At 45.3% G+C, this 20984-nt stretch overlaps 1 protein-coding gene across 3 annotated transcripts in view; it reads left to right on the top strand.

Moving 5' to 3' along the window:
* The first annotated feature begins 303 nt into the window (after window positions 1–303).
* Window positions 304–20984, top strand: part of DCAF4 (DDB1 and CUL4 associated factor 4) — a 30716-nt gene continuing 10035 nt past the window's right edge. The window contains exons 1-6 of one of the 3 annotated variants that reach the window (XM_040226148.1): window positions 304–446; window positions 14650–14746; window positions 16882–16979; window positions 17401–17558; window positions 18278–18360; window positions 19469–19571. In XM_040226148.1, the coding sequence (XP_040082082.1) occupies window positions 14658–14746; window positions 16882–16979; window positions 17401–17558; window positions 18278–18360; window positions 19469–19571 (531 nt within the window). In that variant the 5' untranslated portion in view covers window positions 304–446; window positions 14650–14657. Of the gene's footprint in view, window positions 447–14649; window positions 14747–16881; window positions 16980–17126; window positions 17559–18277; window positions 18361–19468; window positions 19572–20984 lie in introns of those variants that run through there. The other 2 variants (XM_040226147.1, XM_040226149.1) reach the window with 2 other exon arrangements.

The raw sequence follows: 20984 nt of genomic DNA, 5'->3' as shown, positions 1-20984 counted from the left end.
CTCGGGAAGAGGTAGCCACGGCGTTCGCCGAGTTTCAACTCGCCTCCGGCCCAGCCCCAGCCCGCCCGGCCCAGTCCAGCCCAGCCCAAAAGAGCGCCTGTCTCCGCCCCAAACATAATTGGCCGCCCCGCCCCCAAAGAGCCCATGACTCCGCCCTTTAGAAAACAGCCGCCGATTCGCTGCCTTTTCGCCAGGCCTGGGCGGAGCCGAGACCCCAACCCCGCCCCCTCCCTAAGATCCACCCTTATTGGCACAGCCAGTCAAAAGACGCGTCCAATGAGAAAGGAGAGGCGGCCTCCATCTCCCTATCCGCTGCGACAACGCGAGAGTGGACCCAACTAAGTGGCGGACGCTACCCTTCGATCTTTCCGGGTCTTCCACGCTTCGCTCCCGGCACCTGTGGACCCTGGGCCCGAGGGAGAGCCGGAAAAAAATCCTCTGATCGAGTAAGTCTGCGTGCACTGGAGTACTGTTGGTGTCGGTTCGGAGGCCGCTGCTGCTCCTCTGATAGAGTTCGGAGTGAGATAGGAGGTGGAGGGCAAGGCCCGAGAAAAGGGGCGGGGAGGAGGAGCCGAACACATGGAACGCCGACCTGACCCCGGCGTGGGTAGGGGTCTGGGCGGGCGAACTCTGGTTAAGTGGAGTCTGTGGGCGCGTGGAGCTCGCTCGTCCTGTTCGATTTACAGCCATAGAGATGGGAGAGGAAGGCCCTGAGTTTGGCCGCTCCGTGTCTGCCCCGATGGAGCGTTCTTTCTAAATTGTGATGTCAAGGTGCCACCCGATAGCTGCCAGTGGCTGGACTGCGGGCTCTTGGTGGCGGTTTTACCTGGAAGTTCAGCTTGTGGTTGGCTTTCAGACAGGTCAGCATAGCAGTTAAGGCAAGCACCTACAGTGCTAGGCACTACCAACTGCTTTATAAGCATTATCGAAGCTTTCCGCACACTAACCCCGTGAGGTCGGCGGCAGTACCTCTGTCGGACGCAGAACGAGCCCTAGTGAAATTGTCTTTACCCGAGGTCACTAGCAAGCGGTGGGGCCACGGGATGAACCTGCACTTCTAGAAGTTAACCTCCGCACCGAGGTGCCTTAGCGACGAAGCTAGCCCTCGCGGTGTTCAAGAAGCCTCGTCATCTCCCCAGTTGACCTTAGAAACCATGACTACCCCCACCCCTTTCCCCTGGACGGACATGGGGTGGTCCACAGACCTTGTCCTCTGAATCCAACAGCTCTAAAAAAAGAAAACTGAGGCCACAGCTTCCAGGAGGAAACAAAATTACAAAACCCCTAACTCTAGTTTTAAATAATTGTGGAGATCCCAGTTGAGGTGGTGTCCTGGGGCAGACCAGCAGGAGTAGACTCCCTTCCCCAACCCCCACCCCCACCCCATTGTGTCTTTCTGGGTACCATATTTAGCCTTCAAAGCCTTGATTTTCTTCATTTGTGAGGTGGTTTTAAATACTACGCAGGGTAAGTATGGCAAGCCCCTTGCAGAGGTGATTTTTATGTGGGGCTTTTCAAGCCAGTGGCGGTAGCGTTTCCCACGCTGCAGTCCAGTAACCTCTATAATCTTAACTCATCTGTTGCTGGATATTTAGGATATGTCTCATTTATAAACGTCATAGTACTTTTGTAGCAGGAAAATTTTTGTTTGTTTGGGCTTCCCTGGTGGCTCAGCTGATAAAGAAGCCACCTGCAATGCGGGAGGGAAGATCCCCTGGAAAAGGGGAAGGCAATGGCAACCCACTCCAGTAGTCTTGCCTGGAAAATCCCATGGACGGAGGAGCCTAGTAAGCTATAGTCCGTGGGGTTGCAAAGAGTCGGGCAAGACGGAGCAACTCCACTTTCACTTTCACCTACTCCAGTATTCTGACCTGGAGAATTCCGTGGTCTGTATAGTCCATGGGGTCGCAAAGAGTCGGACGCGACTGAGCGACTTTAACTTGGATATAATTTGCCTTTTTATAGTGCACCGTTCGGCAGGTTTTGTACAATATTTCCAAGTTCGTCTGACCATCTTGCGTGTGTGCGTGCTGCGTTAGTCGCTAAACGGTGTCTGACTCTTCACGACCCTGTAGACTCTAGCCCACCAGGCTCTGCTGCCCATGGAATTCTCCAGGTGAGAATCCTGGAGTGGGTTGCCATGCCCTTCTCCATGGGATCTTCCAGAACCAAGGATCAAACCCGTGTCTCTTGGATCTCTTACGACTCCTGCATTCGCAGATAGGTTATTTACCACTAGCGCCGCCTGGGAAGCCCTGCGACCATCTTATTCCAGGATATTTTCTTCACTCCTCAAGGAGGCCGCTGCGAGCCACGTGGTGCGTAGGACGGGGCATTGAGCCTCGGCCCCGTGCTGAGTTTTGGCAGGACTGGGCCCACCTTGCACAGAGGCCAGGAGAGAAGCTTCCTGGTTAGCTCTGAGATTCCCAGGCCCAGCCTTTTCTGGGCTGCACCCTCGGGATTTGGCCGCCTGGCCTGGAATGGTGTCTTGGGGAAGAGGAAGGAAGCGGTACCCAGAAACTGCGCAGCTCAAACCAGGAGCAGTTTGGTGAGCTGTGCGAATCTTTGGCGCGCATGTGCAGTAAACTGCCAGGCTGCGAATCAGAGCCAACTTGCCCACATGAGAGCCTCACAAAAGACCCCAGCTTTGAAGGGGTGGCCGAAAAACTGCTGAAGCGTGTGCCGACCTTCAGGATTGTCTGCACACCGCAGCAGTGAGTGCATAAAGGAAACGTGATGGCCTCACAGTGACATCATCATCAAGAAATGGAGTCGCCAAACAGCTGCCTGAAGTAGAAAGGATATATCAGCACACTCCTGCTGGACGTGTTGTTTCCTAATGAACCCAGTTATAAAGAGCTACAGTGGATGCTGTACAGCCCTCATCTGGAGGAAATGATTGGCAGTTATGAAAAGTAGAAAGTAAAGGATATGAAGACTGTATTTTCAGAATTTATCATTACTGAAATGCTTTTTCTCAGCAAAGCTTCAGAGGTATACACTGCTGCCTACCAAAATATACAAAAGATTGATGAGAAGCTCTGAGGTTTTCAGAAGCTCTAGGTATTCACCTGATTATCCATCTCACATATATTGTAAGAGTACATTCACAGAGTCCTTTTCAGAGATTGCTCAGCTCACTGTCTATCTGGAACAGGACAAGTGTCCACCTGTGGACTAAGGATCAGTAAGAAGATGAATTAGATATTACAGAAGAAGGAAACTAACTTTCCTTGGTACACATCTCATTTTCATTTTTATCTTAATATGACTCAGATTTCAGGATTGCTGAATTAATAGAACTTTATTCTGGTTTGCTCTGCTAAACATCAAAATGGAATGCTGCTGAAAGTAGGGGGAAAATTAAAGGATTATTTATGCTGACCCAAAATGAAGGTTTTAAAAAATATTACATACCCAGTCATTTCACTGCCTACCTAGTCAACTTCCTACCCAGTGATATATGGTCTTTTTGTATAACTCTGACACTTTTTTTTTTTTAATTATGGGCTTCAAAGTATTTCATATTAATGCACTGTGCCTGGTTGGGAGTACTGTAGTAAGGAAATATCAAAAACCAAAAGTTCTACCAATTCCTGTTAGCTTCTTTTAGATTGACTTCCCAAAAGGATCCTGTCTAGTCATTCTGATTAAATATAAATTCTGTTCCATGAAGCTTTAACTAAAAAGACAAGTTTTCTTTTTAAAAAAGAGAAAAAAAAACTTTCACTGAATCATTAAGTTCCATCATTTGATCTGTAAATTTACCTTTCAACAAGTGTATAATCAAGTAGAATAAAGGAAATATGATACCAGTATATCCATGTTTCACAAATGCACAATGCATAAATTTTAGTTTAAAGTCATATTCAGTTTGATTCTGACTTTAAAACAAGTAAAACTGTTGTCATGCTCATAGAGAACAGGCTTGTGGTTGCTAAGGGGGAGGTGGGTTGGAGGGGTGGCGTGGGAGGTTAAGGTTCTCAGATGTGAGCTATTACATGTAGAATGGATGGATAAACAAGGTCCTACTGCACAGAACAGAGAACTGTGTTCAATATCCTGTGATAAACCATATTGGAAATGAATACTTTAAAAAAGAATGTGTGTGTGTGTGTGTGTGTATAACTAAATCGCTTTTCTGTTCAGCAGAAATTAACACATTGTAAATCAATTTAAAACATTTTTTAACTGCTGTCATACTCAAGTACTATATATGGTACTAGTAATTTGATGGAATGTTGCCTAAGAAAACATAAACAAGAACACACGGAACATCATAAATCATTTAAAATTCAATAAAAATTTTTCAAAGCTACCACCTAGATAATAAAAAGATATAATAGTTACTCTTATTCTTGGAGGCATACAACAGTTTAATTAGAGTCTTTATCAACTCATCTGGGGATAACTGGAAAAAGCAGTTATTCATAACAGAAAAATAGGCTTTCAGGAAGCTTTAAAAAAAAAAAGAGGACCTGGCCTTTTATGCTCCCCATTCTCTGTACCCCTCCTCCTTCAGCCCCTGAAAAACCACTTCTCTCTTTCTGCCTCTCTCTGCCTATTTTGAAGATTTCATATACGTCAAATAAATCACACAGTATGTAGCTTTTCGTGTCCCACTTTCACTTAGCATAGTATTTTCAAGGTTCATCCATGATGTAGCTTCCGTCAATAGTACATTTTTTTATGCCTGAATAACAGTCTGTTGTATGGATGTGCTATATTTTTACTGATTCATCAGTTGATAGAAACTTTTATTATTTATACTTTGGGGCAATTATGAATAATACTGCTATGAACATTACTGTCCAGATCTTTATATGGCCATATATTTTCATTTCTGCTGGATTTTGTTAAGTCATATGGTTACCTCTGTATGGAATCTTTTGAGGAATTGCCAAACTATTTTCTACAGTGACTGCAGTGTTTCACATTTCCACCAGAAGTTTCTTCACATCTTCACCAGTACTTTTCTTTTTCTTTTTTTATAGCCATCCTGGGAGAGAGAAAGTGGTATCTTATTGTGGTTTTGATCTGCATCTACCTAATGACTAATGAGGGGGCTTCCCTGGTAGCTCAGACAGTAAAGCGTCTGCTTACAATGCGGGATGCCTGGGTTCGATCCCTGGGTCAGGAAGATCCCCTGGAGAAGGGAATGGCAACCCACTCCAGTATTCATGCCTGGAAAATCCCATGGACCAAGGAGCCTGCTGGGCTACAGTCCATGGGGTCGCAAAGAGTCGGACACTGGCTCAGCTGGTAAAGAATTTGCCTGCAGTGCGGGAGACCTGGTTGATCCCTGGGTTGGGAAGATCCCCTGGAGGAGGGCATGGCAACCCACTCCAGTGTTCTTGCCTGGAGAATCCCCATGGACAGAGGCTGCTGGCAGGCTACAGTCCTATGGGGTCGCAGAGTCTTACTCGACTGAGTGACTAAGCACACAGCACAGTGACTCATGATGCTGAGCATCTTTTCATGTTCTAAGAGGCCGTTTACCACATTTCTAAGTGGTGCATGTTTGAAGAATCATCTTCAGATTTTTTCCCTTATTTCTAATTGAGTTATTTTTTTCTTGTTGAGTTGTATATATATTCTGGATACTAGATCCTTATGAAATATATGATTTAAAAATACTTTCTCCCATTCTGTGGGTTGTCTTTTCACTTTCTTGACAGTGTTCTTAGCACAAAAGTTTTTACTTTCCATGAAGTCTAGTTGAGCTATTTTTCCTTGTGCTTTGGGTGTCGTACTTAAGAAAGTGTTGCTTGTTCAAAGTTCATGATGGTTTATACCTTTGTTTTCTTCCAAAAGTTTTACAAATGGAGAGCTTAGACCCATTCAAGTTAATTTTATATATGGTGTGAAATAGGAATCAGATTCATTCTTCTGCAGGTGAATATCCAGAGCTTTGGGCAGTTGAAAGGCTTTTCTTTATCTGCCACCGCCTCCCACCCCCGTATGGTCTTGGCCCCTTCGTCAAAAATCAATTGTCAGGACTTCCATGGTGGTCCAATAGTTGGGAATCCACCTGCTAGTGTGGGGTGCATGGGTTCAATGCCTGGTCCAGGAGGATTCCACAAGCTGTGGGGCAGCTAAGCATGGGTGCCACAGCTCCTGAGTCCGTGTGCCCTACAGCCTGTGCTCTGCAACAAGGGAAGAGAAACCCACGCTCTGCAACTAGAGAGTAGCCCCCACTTGAGGCAACTAGAGGAAAGCCCACGCTCAGCAGCAAAGACCCAGCGCAGCTACAAAGAAATAGATAAATAATTTTCTTTAAAAAATTAATAGGCATAAATATATGGATTTATTTCTGGATATTATTTCATCCATAAGCATATGGATGCATATATTTATACATCCATAAATATATGTATTTATGTATCTAGTTCTGGATTTCTTTCTTTCTCAGTTCCACTCCATTGATTTATGTCGCTGTCCTTGTGCCAGTACTCGTGTCTTGATTACTGTAGCACTGAAATTGGGAAGTGTGAGTCCTCCACTTTGCTCTCTTCCAAGATTATTTTCACTCTTCTGTATCCCTTACATTTCCATATGAATTTCAGGATCAACTTAGTAACTTCTCCAAAGATGGCAATTGGAATTTTGATAGCGGTATGTTAAGTCTGTACATCAGTTTGTAGACTATCTTGAGTCTTCCAATCCGTGACATGGTTGTCTTCTCATTTATTTAGATCCTCGTTAATTTCTTTCAACAATGTCTTGTAGTTTCAATGCATGGAGTGGTATACTTGCTAAATTTATCGCTAAGTACTTTATTCTTTTTGATGCTATTGTAAATGGATTTGTATTCATTTCATTTTTGCCTGGAAAATTTCATGGACAGAGGAGCCTGGTAGGATATAGTCCATGGGGTCGTGAAGAGGCAGACACGACTGAGCGACTTCACTTTCACTTAATTTCTTTCAACAGTGTCTTGTAGTTTCAATGTATGGAGTTGTGCTCTCGTTAAACTTATCGCTAAGTACTTTATTCTTTTTGATACTATTGTAAATGGATTTGTATTCATTTCATTTTCAGATTATTCACCGCTCGTGTATAGAAGTACAGTGATTTTGCATCCTTCAGTCTTGCTTAACTCATTTCTTAGCTCCAACAGTTTTTGTGCATATGTGTATATGTGAATTCTTTAGGATTTTCTTTATGTATAGCATCATGTCATCTACAGATATAAATAGTTTTACTTCTTCCTTTCCTGTTTGGATTCTTTTTATTTCTTTTTCTTGCCTAATTGTTCCTGGTTAGAACTTTCAGGACAGTGTTAAATGGAAATGATAAGAACAGATATCCTTGTCTTGTTCCTGATCTTAGGAGAAAAGCTTGCGGTCTTTTCCCATTATGATGTTAGCTGTCGGGGGGTTGTTCATGCCCTTTCTCAAGGTGAGGAAGTTACCTTCAGTGCCTAGTTTTGTCATGACAGGGTATTGGATTTTTATTTTTTTTTTTTAAGATAAGAGCTGTTTTGTTTTTGAATTTTATTTATTTTTGATTGCCCTGGATCTTCATTTCTGTGGGCCAGGCCTTCTCTAGTTGTGGTGTGCGGACTTCTTGTTTCAGTGGCCCAGACCCCAGAGGACACAAGCTTCAGCAGTTGTAGTACGCAGGTTTAGTTGCCCCACAGCATGTGGGATCTTCCTGGACCAGGGATCAAACCCATGTCCCCTGCTTTGTCAGGCAGGTTCTTAACCACTGGACCACCAGGCAAGTCCAGCAGGATGTTGGATTTTGTCCAGTGTTTTTTGCATCTATTGAGATAATCACATGGGTTTTTGTTTGTTTTTTCTCGTTTATTCTGTTAATATGCTGTCTTGCACTGATTTTTTTTTTTTAATGTTGAACCTAGATTTGGTTTGCTAGCATATGGTTGAGGAATAGTCTGTGTTCATAAAGTAGGTTGATCTGTAGTTTTCTTGTCTTGAGATGCCTTTGTCTGGTTTTGGCAACAGAGGACTACTAGCTTCATAAAGTGAGTTGGAAAGTTGTAGTAAATGTCTTGCATATAATTCTTACAATCTTTTGGATTATTTCTTAGGATCAATTCCCAGAAGAAGACATGTACATTTAAATTACTTGATAAGTATTGCTCAGCCATTTTCTGAAAAGTTAAGTCATGTTTCTTTATTTGTTTGAGATTAACATTATCTTTCTAGAATAATGGTCTCTTACAAATTATTATTCTTTATTCCTTTAAGCGCTTGAAAGATACTCTAAAAGGTAAAGCCAAGCTCAGCCTGCCACAACACATCTTATTTAATGTCTGTGCTTGGCAGAGTGGCTCCCAAGGAGCTGAGAGCCAGCATTTCATCCCCAACAAAATTGTTATTGACCACTTCCTTTTGGAGCAGAGTTTCTAAACCTCAGCACTATTTGGAGCTGGATAATTTGTTGTAAGGGACTGTCCTATACTACAGGATGGTTAGCAGTATCCCAGGCTTCTACCCACTAGATGCCAGAGCAGCCCACCCCTCCCCACCCCCAAGCTGTGACAAACAAAAATGTCCCTGGAAATTGCCAGATGTCCCCTGGTGGGTGAAATTGTCCTTGGTAGAGAAACACCAGTCTAAAAACTGATTGTGCTGACTTCATGTTACTGTCCAGTACAATTGTCTCTAATTTTGAATTTTAATCCTCACTGTATATTTGGCTTGAGCCACATTTGTCTCAATCTGTTACCGTGTGCTGATGACTTTCAAATCTATATCTTTCACCTCATTTCCCCTCTGGATTCCCAGGCCCATTTTAACAGATCTTGAGATTGGCTTGTTCACAGTCAGACTTTGTTCCCCAAACCACCCTTCCTTCTTTATTCTTGGACTCTCAGGTCAGAACACTACCAGTTATTCACTTGTCAGTTTTCAGCTGCCCTCTGCCCACCTCTCCCATGAAATTTACCTTCTACATCTTTCTAACTTCAGGGTTCTCTATCCCAGGTATCACTATCACTTCCATGTTGGTGGGTTCATCTAACCTGAGTTGCTGCAGCAATCCTTAACTTCCAACTTATTCCCTCCACCACTGCCTCTAAAATGCCCTTTCTAAAATACAGGTCTAATGTTACTCACCCAGCCCTCAGGGACCTTAGTGTCTGACCCTGCTTGCCTCTAGCCCAATCTCCTAACCCCTTGTACTTTAGGCTCTGGCCACCCCAAAAAAGTGCTCACAGACTCCTCACACTGCCACCTTGCCTGACGGGCTGGGTTCAGATTCACTCTCCCCTCTGGCTCTTCCACTCCAAGCCATCACTGCCTTCTCCCCACTGCACCTGGAGAGACCTGTCATCACCCTGAAGACGCACTGCAGGAATCGGTTCATGCATTCATCTTCCCTCTAAGCACCGAGTGCCTTGAGAATGGGAAGCACAGTGTATCTCTGCTTGCCCAGTGCCTCACGTGAGTGGGCACTTTGTAATGTATGTTGAATATCGAATGAAAATACCCAGAGCAGAAGGAAGCTACTTGGGATTTAAAATAGCTGCAGAGTTGGCTGGTTGGTTGGTTGGCCGGTTGTTGGTCAGTTGGTTTTAGCTCAGTGAACATTTACCAAGAGCCAACTACTGAGTGCCAGGAATAGCAAAAAGAACAAAGCAGGATTTTTGTCTTAAAGAATTCACATCACATCTAATGGTGGGAGGTGAGAGTATAGAGTTCCATGCAGAGCGATAGGTGCAAACCTGGTCCATAAAGTGGTTATTGAGATTTAACTGTGTTTGCATTTGGGGAAGACACACTCCCCACTCCTGAAATAGAGTTCTTAAAAGTACAGAAAGATACTGTTTCATCCCACTCTTAATTCTTCTCTGTGTTTGGTCAACATCTATTTGTTATGACTTTTAAAAAATGACCTCGGCTTGATCTTGTCAGCCTCCCTTATTCTGGTGCGTTGCCTGAACCTGTGTTTGTGTGAGTTGGTAGTTTAGAAGTATTGTCTTCAGCCAAAACCAGCCAGCTGCCATTTCTTTTTTATTTGCTGTGTCCTTCTGATTGTGCCGTGCTCTGTTGAGGACAGGGTTGCTGGTGGGCCAGTGGCCTGCCTCCACTGGGTGATCTGAAGCCTTTGACTCAACATTATCTTTTTATTGAGTTGGTAATAATGATAATCTTTTAACTTTTTTTTTAAAATAAATACAACTTTTTTTGTCTGAGGCTTAAGATAATTGATCTAAATTCAGGAGCCATTAAAGTGGTTACTGAGGAAAACTAATAAAATTATATTTTTGGATGGGGTGAAGCACTGGTGGAATTTCAGAGAAGGGAAATAACAGATAGGTAAGAGAGCAGGCTAGGAAACTAGAGAAAGATTCTGAGCTCTTTGGAAGATGTTGAATCTGCTACATGTAGAAGTAGACAGGAGGTGGCCTTTTAATGAGAGCTAGACGCTCTAGAGCAGCGGTCCCCAAGCTTTTTGGCACCAGAGACCAGTTTCATGGAAGACAGTTTTTCCATGGGGGGATGGTTTCAGGATGATTCAAGCACGTTTCGTTTAATGTGCTCTTTGTTTCTCATCTAATAACACTGCTGATCTGACAGGAGGTACCGGTCTGGAGGCCTGGCGTTTGGGGACCCCTACTCTAGAGGGATGCTAGGATAGAGGTGAAACTGTGTTTGTAGGTGAGATGGTATTAAGTATGGGATCAAGAGAATCTGGGATAGAATGTTGGGAAACACGGAGTGGGTAGCCCAAGAGAAATGAGAGAAGGATGAGCTTGACAAGTCAGGGGAGAACCAAGAGAAAGCTATTCCAGGAACCTCGAGAAGCATGAAGCTTTGTGGTGTCACATGTCGTGAGATTCAGGACTAAAGAGAGACCACTAACATCGGCAGGTAGGTGATCATTAGTTAACACCTCAGTAAGAGCATTTTAGCAGAAGGGTGAGGATAGAGGAGGCCTGACTGCATTGAGGAATGATTGGAAAATAAAGAAGTAGGGTGTGTACATACAGATTGTGTTTCCAGAACACTTTTGTTCCTTTTGGATTGGAGGTGGAGCACATACAAATGAAAAGCCGGAGCATGTTTATAAGCTGAGGTAAGGAAAGTGGGAAATTGATTAAACATATGAGAACAGATGTCAGCAGAGTTTGAGAAGGAAACTGTCAGGAGGGTTGGCCTGGAAAAGGCACAGGGACACGTGTTTCTCCTAGACAGGAGGGAAGATGATAAGAATTAGTAAAGGCAGACGTTTGTGCAGGGGATGAGAAAGAAGCTGGGGTATTCATGCTGGCAACGTCCGTCTTCTGGGTGAAGTAGGGAGCTGTGCTATGTACTAGTGGTGACTAGAAGGAAGTGGAAAGGATTTTAGGAGAGTGATAATGCTCCGTATTGTCAGCAGTGAACCAAACTAGGAGTAAATAAAACTAGGTCAGTTTATGACGTCCCAGCAGAGGATGAAAGTGAAACATTTATGATGGCTCCAAGTCGGCATGGCTGGATGATGTGCTTTAACGGTGCATATGCTTTCTGGCACAGGACTAGAGAGTGGCTGGTTAAACTAACCCAAATTGTGCAGTGACTCTGTGGGAAGCAGACTGACTTTGAAAGGAAGCAAACCAAGGACTTCGTTACAGAACTCATGAAATGTTTAAGTACGATACTCACTTAATTTTTGTTCATTTGTATCGAGTTAACCCCAACTCACAATCATAGGTTGACACAGAGTCTTTGGATAAATAGTGAATTCTGGAACATAGGTCTGGACTTTCAGTGCTCTGTTTGATGCTAACAGGCTGGCGCTCCCTACTCAAAAGTAGAAGTTGGGGAATAAAGGCAAGTTCACTTCAGTTCAGTCTCTCAGTCATGTCCGACTCTTTGTAATCCCATGAACTGCAGCACGCCAGTCCTCCCTGTCCATCACCAACTGCCGGAGTCTGCCCAAACCCATGTTCATTGAGTTGGTGATGCCATCCAACCATCTCATCCTCTGTTGTCCCCTTCTCCTCCTGCCCTCAATCTTTCCCAGCATCTAGGTCTTTTCAGATGAGTCAGCTCTTCGCATCAGGTGGCCAAAGTATATTGGAGTTTCAGCTTCACCATCAGTCCTTCCAATGAACACCCAGGACTAATCTCCTTTAGGATGGACTGGTTGGATATCCTTGCAGTCCAAGGGACTCTCAAGAGTCTTCTCCAACACCACAGTTCAAAAGCATCAATTCTTCAGTGCTCAGCTTTCTTTATAGCCCAACTCTCACATCCATCACAACTACTAGAAAAACCATGGCCTTGACTAGATGGACCTTTGTTGACAAAGTAGTGTCTCTGCTTTTAAATATACTGTCTAGGTTGGTCATAACTTTCCTTCCAAGGAGTAAACGTCTTTTAATTTCATGGCTGCAGTCCCCTTCTGCAGTGATTTTGGAGCCTAGAAAAATAAAGTCAGCCACTGTTTCCACTGTTTGCCATCTATTTGCCATGAAGTGATGGGACCGGATGTTGAGCTTTAAGCCAACTTTTTCACTCTCCACTTTCAATTTCATCAAGAGGCTTTTTAGTTCTTCTTCACTTTCTGCCATAAGGGTGGCGTCATCTGCATATCTGAGGTTATTGATATTTCTCCCAGCAATCTTGATTCCAGTTTGTGCTTCCTCCATCCCAGCGTTTCTCATGATGTACTCTGCGTATAAGTTAAATAAGCAGGGTGACAATATACAGCCTTGACGTACTCCTTTTCCTATTTGGAACCAGTCTGTTGTTCCATGTCCAGTTCTAACTGTTGCTTCCTAACCTACATACAGATTTCTCAAGAGGCAGGTCAGGTGGTCTGGTATTCCCATCTCTTTCAGAATTTTCCACAGTTTATTGTGATCCACACAGTCAAAGGCTTTGGCATAGCCAATAAAGCAGAAATAGATGTTTTTCTGGAACTCTCTTGCTTTTTCAGTGATCCAACAGATGTTGGCAATTTGATCTCTGGATCCTCTGTCTTTTCTAAAACCAGCTTGAACATCTGGAAGTTCACGGTTCACATATTGCTAAAGCCTGGCTTGGAGAATTTTGAGCATTACTTTACTAGTGTGTGAGATGAGTGCAATTGTACCGTAGTTTGAACATTTTTTGGCATTGCCTTTCTTTGGAATTGGAATGAAAACTGACCTTTTCCAGTCCTGTGGCCACTGCTGAGTTTTCCCAATTTGCTGGCATATTGAGTGCAGCACTTTCACAGCATCATCTTTTAGGATTTGAAATAGCTCAACTGGAATTCCATCACCTCTGCTAGCTTTGTTCGTAGTGATGCTTGTTAAGGCCCACTTGACTTCCCATTCCAGGATGTCTGGCTCTAGGTGAATGATCACACCACCGTGATTATCTGGGTCATGAAGATCTTTTTTGTACAGTTCTTCTGTGTATTCTTCCCACCTCTTCTTAATATCTTCTGCTTGTTTATTGACCCCATCTTTGCATGAAATGTTCTCTTGGTATCTCTGATTTTCTTGAAGAGATCTCTAGTCTTTCCCATTCTGTTGTTTTCCTCTATTTCTTTGCATTGATCACTGAGGAAGGCTTTCTTATTTCTCCTTGCTCTTCTTTGGAACTCTGCATTCAAATGGGTATATCTTTCTTTTTCTCCTTTGCTTTTCGCTTCTCTTCTTTTCACAGCTATTTGTAAGGCCTCCTCAGACAGCCATTTTGGTTTTTTGCATTTCTTTTTCTTGGGGATGGTCTTGATTCCTGTCTCCTGTACCAAGGCAAGTAGATTTTCTAATCTGTTCTTTGGTTGTATTTCAGCCCTAGAAATATTTTTCCAGTTTTTGTCATGGCATTTAAATACATTTATAAAGTACATTCAGTCGGATATCATGGTGTCTCCAGTGAGTAGGGAAGGAATCCCAACCGGGTGTTGGGAAAGCATGAATCTTCGCAGCAACCGGCCTCCATACTGTAGTTCAGTCTCTTAAGAATTCCTAGTGTGATTCCCAATGTTAAAACTTGTGACATTTTGACAATGAAGTGATAAATTCAGGCTACACAAGGTAAGATTTGAAAAAGCCACTTGAAATAGTTATGGCAACATCAGTGTCATCATTTCAACAAGTGCACACGCACACCCTTGCCTTTAACAGTTAATGTACTTCAGGAAGCTAAAACAGTCTTTAAAGCACATCAAGATGTCACAGGCACTGGTCCCATTTAATTTGTTCACAGTTTTTCCTTCTCGATACTGAGGAAGAGAAGGTGTTCACTACTGTTCTGTATGAATCAGGGATGTGTGTGGATTGAAAGAATAATTATTATATAGCTCTAGCGTTAATCTGGTAAGGAAAAGAAGACTAGCCAAAGAAGGTTCTCATGGCAGCCTCAGACCTCAGTCGAAAAGTAATTGTGAGAGTCCCCATGTCACACGGTGACCCGGGGAGTGGAGGTTGGCGGGTTGGCAGGCCAGGTGTCTGTTGTGAGGTAAGAGGGCTGCAGAGAGTGGCTGCGGGCGCTCTGGGTTTTTTATCCATGTGTCCACCTCGTGGCAGTCCTTCTCTAGGTAAGGCTTGGTGGCGGCTTTCATGATAACTCAGGTTGGGGCCATCCTTTTGCCTAGTTCTGTTTGTGAAGGAACTGAACTGTCAAAAGCAAACAGAAGAGCAAGATATGCACACGTGCGTTTGCATGTAATTTCTTTTTGTGTCTTCTTTCTATCTTTTAGGAGCTAAAATGCATAAAAGCAGCTGGCAGAGTCGAAGACACAGGAGAAGGGGCCAGCGACACCACGCGTGGTTCCGGCGGCACGGTTCTAACGAGAGGCAAGTGCTGTGTGTCTGCCTCACGTCGCTAGCGCCCTCACACGCATGGGACTCCCTAAGGGTCTCGACCAAATGTGGCATCTGAGGTGGGGCTGGCTAGTCTGCACGTCTCACACGCCTCCACGGGGTGTCTCTGCTGTGCACCAGCCCATCTGCCGCACTTGGAGTAGTGAGGAGATGGCCACACTCATCTTTCTCTTCCGTGTGACCATGACTTCTGGCCAGAGCCCTAGCCACAGGCTTAGAGTAAACATTGTCTGGTATAGCTGAGGAGCTGTTTCTTCATTTTTTGGACCTTTTTCCTCTCTCTTTTTTTTCCAGCCTTGAAAATACCTTTCTGGAAACCTAATTTCATTAATTCAGCCTAAATCCCAAGTAAGGCTATGTAATATATAATAGCTAATATTTAATGAACACAGAAAGGTATAAAGAATAATACAGTGAATATCATGTACCAACCACACAGCTTAGAAAATAAAACAGCGTATACTTAGGTGGAATCCTTATAATAATTTTCCACACGTGTTTTTCTGCATGAATGAAGTACAGTCTAGTCTCAGGACATGATTCACCCCACCCCACCCCAGGAGAGGATGCTTCCTCACAGTTCAGGGCTGCTGACCTGACTTCTGGCCCTAGGAAGTCTCTACAGCCCATTCCTCACCAAAGGAGACCTATATGCCAATTTCAGAACCCTTCCACTCTCCAGATCTCCTTTTAAAATGGACAAATTTCTAATTATAGAATCAGAAGCTGTCGAATGCCAGTATGCTTCTCTAGAATAGATTAACTCAAAGAGTAAAAAAAGCACTAACATTTAAGTTTTAAAAAGGTATCAAATTTTTGTGGAAGGAACGAGAGCTTTAGAATTAGGAGATCTGGGTTTGACGCTCTGCTTTTTTCCCGTGTGAAATCGGGCAAGCTACTTGGTCACCCTGAGTCACTCTTTTTATACAGTGCTTCTCTTGCGAGGGTCACAGCAGTGTACGCAAAGCCCCCTGAGGATGCCTGGCTCTGAGCAAGCCTTCTGTATGGGCAGGCCTCACCTGGTTCAAGCTAACAGGGACTCTGAGCTGAAATCCCAAACTTGACCCATGTTGTAGAAAGATCAGGATAGTGCCAGTGTTAACACGCTGTATAAGGAGAGCCATGGGCCCCAGGCCTTCCCCAAAGAGCACAGCATGCGCTAGAATGTGGTCTGCGTAAGAAGAGTACCTTGACTCAGTCTGGCAGAGTCCCGTGGAAACACGCAGGACAGCAATCCTCTGCGCTCCATGTGGAAAGAAGGGAACAGCAGTCCTTGGACTAGAAATGTAGACATCTGTCTTGACACTTAATCCCTCTCTCTCTTGCTGCTGATAACAGATGAACTGCCTCGGGAAGCTCTGGGCCATAAAAAGGGAGAATAAATAATATTCTCTGAAACTGTACATAGTTAGTATTTATAGGCAAAAAGAAAGTTAATTTGATTTTTTTTTAAGCTTATTTTGCAGTTTGTATTCCTTTCAGTGTTATAGAGGGCAGGGAAAGTTCATAATTTTGGACTTTATCAGAATTCTAAAATTAGGTCTTTTGTTCTGTCATTATATCCTTCAGCCTATAATTGCCACAGGAGCTGCTTGAAGCTTTGCAGAATGAGTCTTTAAACCATGACTCTGTCCCACTGTTGTTGAGGAAATCACCTCTGTGCCTGAACCTCAGTTTCTCCAACTGTAGGCATGGGTAGCCAAGTAAAATGTAAATTCTTTGTACTGCTGAATCCAGTAAAGACTGGAATTCACCTGGCCTTATAGCTCCTCTTGAGCTGACAGATGAGCCCAGCTGGTAAAATTCTTACTGGCCAAGAGTTCTGTTCTCATTTTCATCTGGAAAATTCCAAAAGACCTCAGAAAATGCTTAAAGGAGGAGATACAAAAGGGGAAGTACTGTGACCTGCATCCTGTAAAGGTTGAGAAACCAAAACCTTGCCCTGACTTTGGTATACTGGCAGTAGGTATACTGCTTCCGAGGAAGAGAGGGGTCAGTGCTTCCCAAGTAATCGAGGGTTGAGAATGTGAAGGCTATGGAACAGCAGGACCGCACGGTCAGAGAATGACTGGGGCTCACTGGCTGCAAGTTACTCTGTGTGTCAACAGGAATGACGCAGGGGCTCAGCAGAGCCCGCAGGGTTCCAGCGATGGCCATGGTGAGGCCCCCTCGACCTCCAGCACAGATGGCAACTCTTCTGTGCCAGGTAAGGCCACCTGCCGGACAGGGCTCCTCTGGGGCCTGCCTGCGGGGAAAGATGAAACCTAGTCATCCCTCGTCATCTGGTTCTGTCTGTTCTGACCGTCGTTCTCCTCAGCCCTGTGTGTCTTCACTCGTATGTGGTACACTCTAGGTGTGTCATTAGCCCATTCCTGACTCAGAGCAAATCCTGGGAGCAAGTTGAAACACTCAAGGGAGGAGCTGTGTGTTAAGAAGCGAGATCCTGAGGCAAACGGCTCCCCGCAGGGCTGAAGTCAGGCCCAGGGTGTTGACTGGCAATGCTCATCCACCTGCTGTCACTTGGGAAGGACCGGCAATGGGAGGGGTGGTGGACAGGCCCCTGGGCTCCTCGTTGGGTGGCTAAGTTCATGGAGTTTTAAGTTGAATTTTATTTCTTTTGACGTAAGATCTACCAGGTTATTACTTTGATCCTGAAAAGAAGCGCTACTTCCGCTTGCTGCCTGGCCATAACAACTGCAATCCGCTCACAAAGGAGAGTATCCGGCAGAAGGAAATGGAGCGCAAGAGGCTGAAGCTGCTAGAGGAAGAGAAGCTGCAGGGAAAGGTAGGTGCTGCCCCAGGGGCTGCCCCGTCCCCTCCATTCCTGCCAGCGTCCACCCACTGCCGCAGGAGGAGTCAGTGAAACACCCCCCATAAGACTCGGCGTAGCACACTTCCCTGAAGGGAACCTGATAAAGAGAATAGGAACAGGCAAGATACTCCTCCCACTACCGCCGCCTTTTCTCATTCGCTGGGTTTCATCAGTAATCCTGACACTCTGTTCCTCCCCCGGAGGTTCTTGGTTAGCAACCCGATACAGCCTCTGTGACTGTATATTTTCAATGGAAAACCAGAACGTGTGGTTTGGATAGGAGGGTTTCCAGGATCCCTTCTGGGGCTGAGATGCCAGGATATCTCAGCGATCACGGGAGCAGTGGAATGGAAAATCCAGGCCCCACAGTCACTGTAGCTCAAATGGAAAGCACGATGCAGACCTGAGTGGCCAGGGCCACTCCTGCACTCGCCAGCTCAGTGGCCTCGTCTCAGGTTTAAGTTGACGGGGCCTTGGAGAGAGGAGTGCCGAGCAGACTTTGCAGCTCTCACATACTTTGTTGTGATAGGCTTTTCCTCTTTCCAAGGAGAGGAGACTAGCAAAGGAGAAGATCAGATTTTTATGCGTGTAATTTCTGTCAACTTAGTACCTGTTTCTTCATTGCATCCTAAAAATAGAATCCATTATACAATAACAGAAAACTTCATCACACCTTTCTCTCTTTAATTTAGAAAATAGCCAGGTTGGGATTTAATACATCTTCCTTACTCCAGAAAAGCAAGCTGGGTTTTCTCAATGCCACCAGTTACTGCCGGTAAGACAGTGCCTCATGGTTGTTTTCTTCATCAGTGTTCTTTTCCTATTTTTTTATTTCCATGGTCCAAGAATTAAGTCAGCATAGCGCACGTAGCTGCTCTTTGAGGAGCCTTCACAGTGAAGGCACTGCAGCCCACAGCCTGCCTTCCGCTGCTGAAGTCAGCCCTGTGATCATCACCTTCCCTCTAGAGCCAGGGAGAGCGGGGAACGCATCTAGGCAGAGAAACTGGGCAGGAATTTCTCAAGGTGTTTCCTCTTCGTTACCTGTAGTTTGTTTCTAGTTAAGTAGAAGGTCCTTTAACTTCATCCCATCAGACTTCTGCCTCCTTTTCTCCTTCTAACGAGTTGTCAGCAAAAATGGCACGTTAAATGGGTATGTACTAAATTTCAAACACTTGTGCTGTCTACAGTTCTAGCTAAAGACCTGTGAGGTAGGTTGGCCCTTCCCCCAGCTTCCAAAAGAAGGGACTGAGACTCAGTGGAGTGATTTGTTCAGGGTAAAGGTAGAAAGGGGACCGACCATCTATCTGACTCCCAAGCCTGAGCTCCTAGCCCCTGCGTTCTGCTTCTTCCTGCTACAGCGGGGCAGGAAGAAACAACATGAGTGTGGGTGGCTCCCTTGGGGAGGCCCCGTCTTGGGGAGGCCGCGCTACAGGCAGTATCAGCCAGGGCAGCTGGGAAAAGAGTTAAAGGTCTAGTTCTTCACCCAAAGACATGCTCAGTCCTTGGTGAAGAGGAAAGGAGCCCATCGGATGGGTGGCTGCACATGAACTGTGTGCCCTGCAGCAGGTTGTTCCGTTCGGTCACGTACTCTTTATCCCAAGAGAAAGAGTTGGGCTAAATGATCCAAAACCAATCTTTCCAGCGTGACCTTCTTTGACGCCATGAGTGAGCCACCGGTTTCTTTGCTGTCGTTTTCCTAAGATTCTTAAATCGAGCTTCCTTGGGGCCTTGCTCGGCTCTACTGCTGAGATTTAACACAGAGAGAGAACTGACCCGCGATGATGGTCTTCTGGGTGGGGGACAGAGCAGAAGCCCTGTGTCTTCTTCGTGGATACTTAGGTGCAGCGTCCGCCCTCCCATGCTGCTCTCTTTCTCCTCTGCAGTTTAGCGCACGAGCTGCGAGTGAGCTGCATGCAGAGGAAAAAGGTCCAAATTCAGAGCTCGGATCCCTCCGCTTTGGCAAGTGACCAGTTTAACCTGATAATGGTGAGTGCAAGGGAGCCATCCGCGGGTGCCGGGGTATAGTGGCCATCCCCTGGACCATTTGTGGCTTCGCTTTGGTTTCCATCAAGCCTGACTGCATAGAAGCCACTAGCCTTGAAATCAGGTATTACGGTTCTAACAAGCAGCTCCCAGCAGCAAATGCCAAGCTGGCGAGACAGGCTATGCTGTGACCATTCTCACCCCCACTACAGCTGTGTCGCTTGACATTCATTAAAGCCACAGTCCACACATGCCAACGGAGAACCATCACAAAGTAACTTTCCAGTGGGTATGTTGTGTACACAGGTGAGAAAGTACACAGTGGACCAGGGCCCTCTAGTCCTTTCCATGCTGGACAGGATTTGGTGGCCAAACCTGAAGTTCCAGCGTCCTTCAGAAGCAATAGCGTATTCGTCTCTTGCTTTGTCCCTGACCTCAGTAGCGGGGCCTGCTCGTCCAGCACACCTCCACTTCATCATCCATTGCATCATTTCTGGGAAACAGAAAGTTCCCACTTTCGGTTAGACCCGAACCAGAAGCCAGGGGCCAGAGAAACGTTAGCAGAGGCTCAGAGTGTCCACCATAGACAGAAGGAGTCAGACCGCTGAGCTAGACTGGCAACCCCTGGAGGCCTTCCTGGAGGCAGAGGGCCAGTCAAGGAGAGTGAGAGAACCTCAGTGAGAGAACCTGCTGGTAGGACGGGCGGCTGAGGTGATGGAATTGACCATTAAGGTCCAGCCCCAGGAGACCTCAGCAGCAGAACCCTTCTGCGGAAGGGGTGTCGGGGGCCAGGACTCACATTCTGTCCCGTGTTTGGGGTACAGTTTGACCTGAATCGAGCAGAATCCTTTCTGGTGGTGGGTTCCCCTCCGGAGCCGCCTCCCTCCAGTAGACCTGGCGGGGATGGTAGAGGTCACTGTGCGCCCGCCGCTTAGCAGGGCCTGGGCCCTCGGCCCTCACTCTCCAGTGCTGGTGCTTGCAGGACCCTCCCCATCTCTCAGTTACAACGCCTGGATGGCAGGTGTGACCAGAGGGATGGGAAGGGCAGTTTGTCACCCAGGGATCAGATTTTCATTCTGACGCTAGCCGTGGTAATGATTCTTCAGGAACATACCTGTTCTTGCCGAGTGAACTTACAAAGGGAGTGTGTTTTCACCAGCATCCAAACCGGTGTGTATACGTGTATTTTTATACATATATATTAAAAACACACATATAAAGGTTTTGCTTTGAAATAATTAACCACATTTTTTAAATGAGAAAAGAAAAGGTTAAAAATAGCCCACATCCCAGTGCCATCTTTTTATAGCAATTTTTCCCCACGCAGTGCCTTTTTTTACTTGATGGTAATCATAGTGAAGTGAAAGTCGCTCAGTCATGTCCGACTCTTTGCCACCCCATAGACTGTACAGTCCA

This window comes from Oryx dammah, unplaced genomic scaffold (genome assembly GCF_014754425.2).
Source record: "Oryx dammah isolate SB20612 unplaced genomic scaffold, SCBI_Odam_1.1 HiC_scaffold_26, whole genome shotgun sequence".
NCBI lineage: Eukaryota > Metazoa > Chordata > Mammalia > Artiodactyla > Bovidae > Oryx > Oryx dammah.
This window is presented reverse-complemented; position numbering and strand designations above follow the sequence as displayed.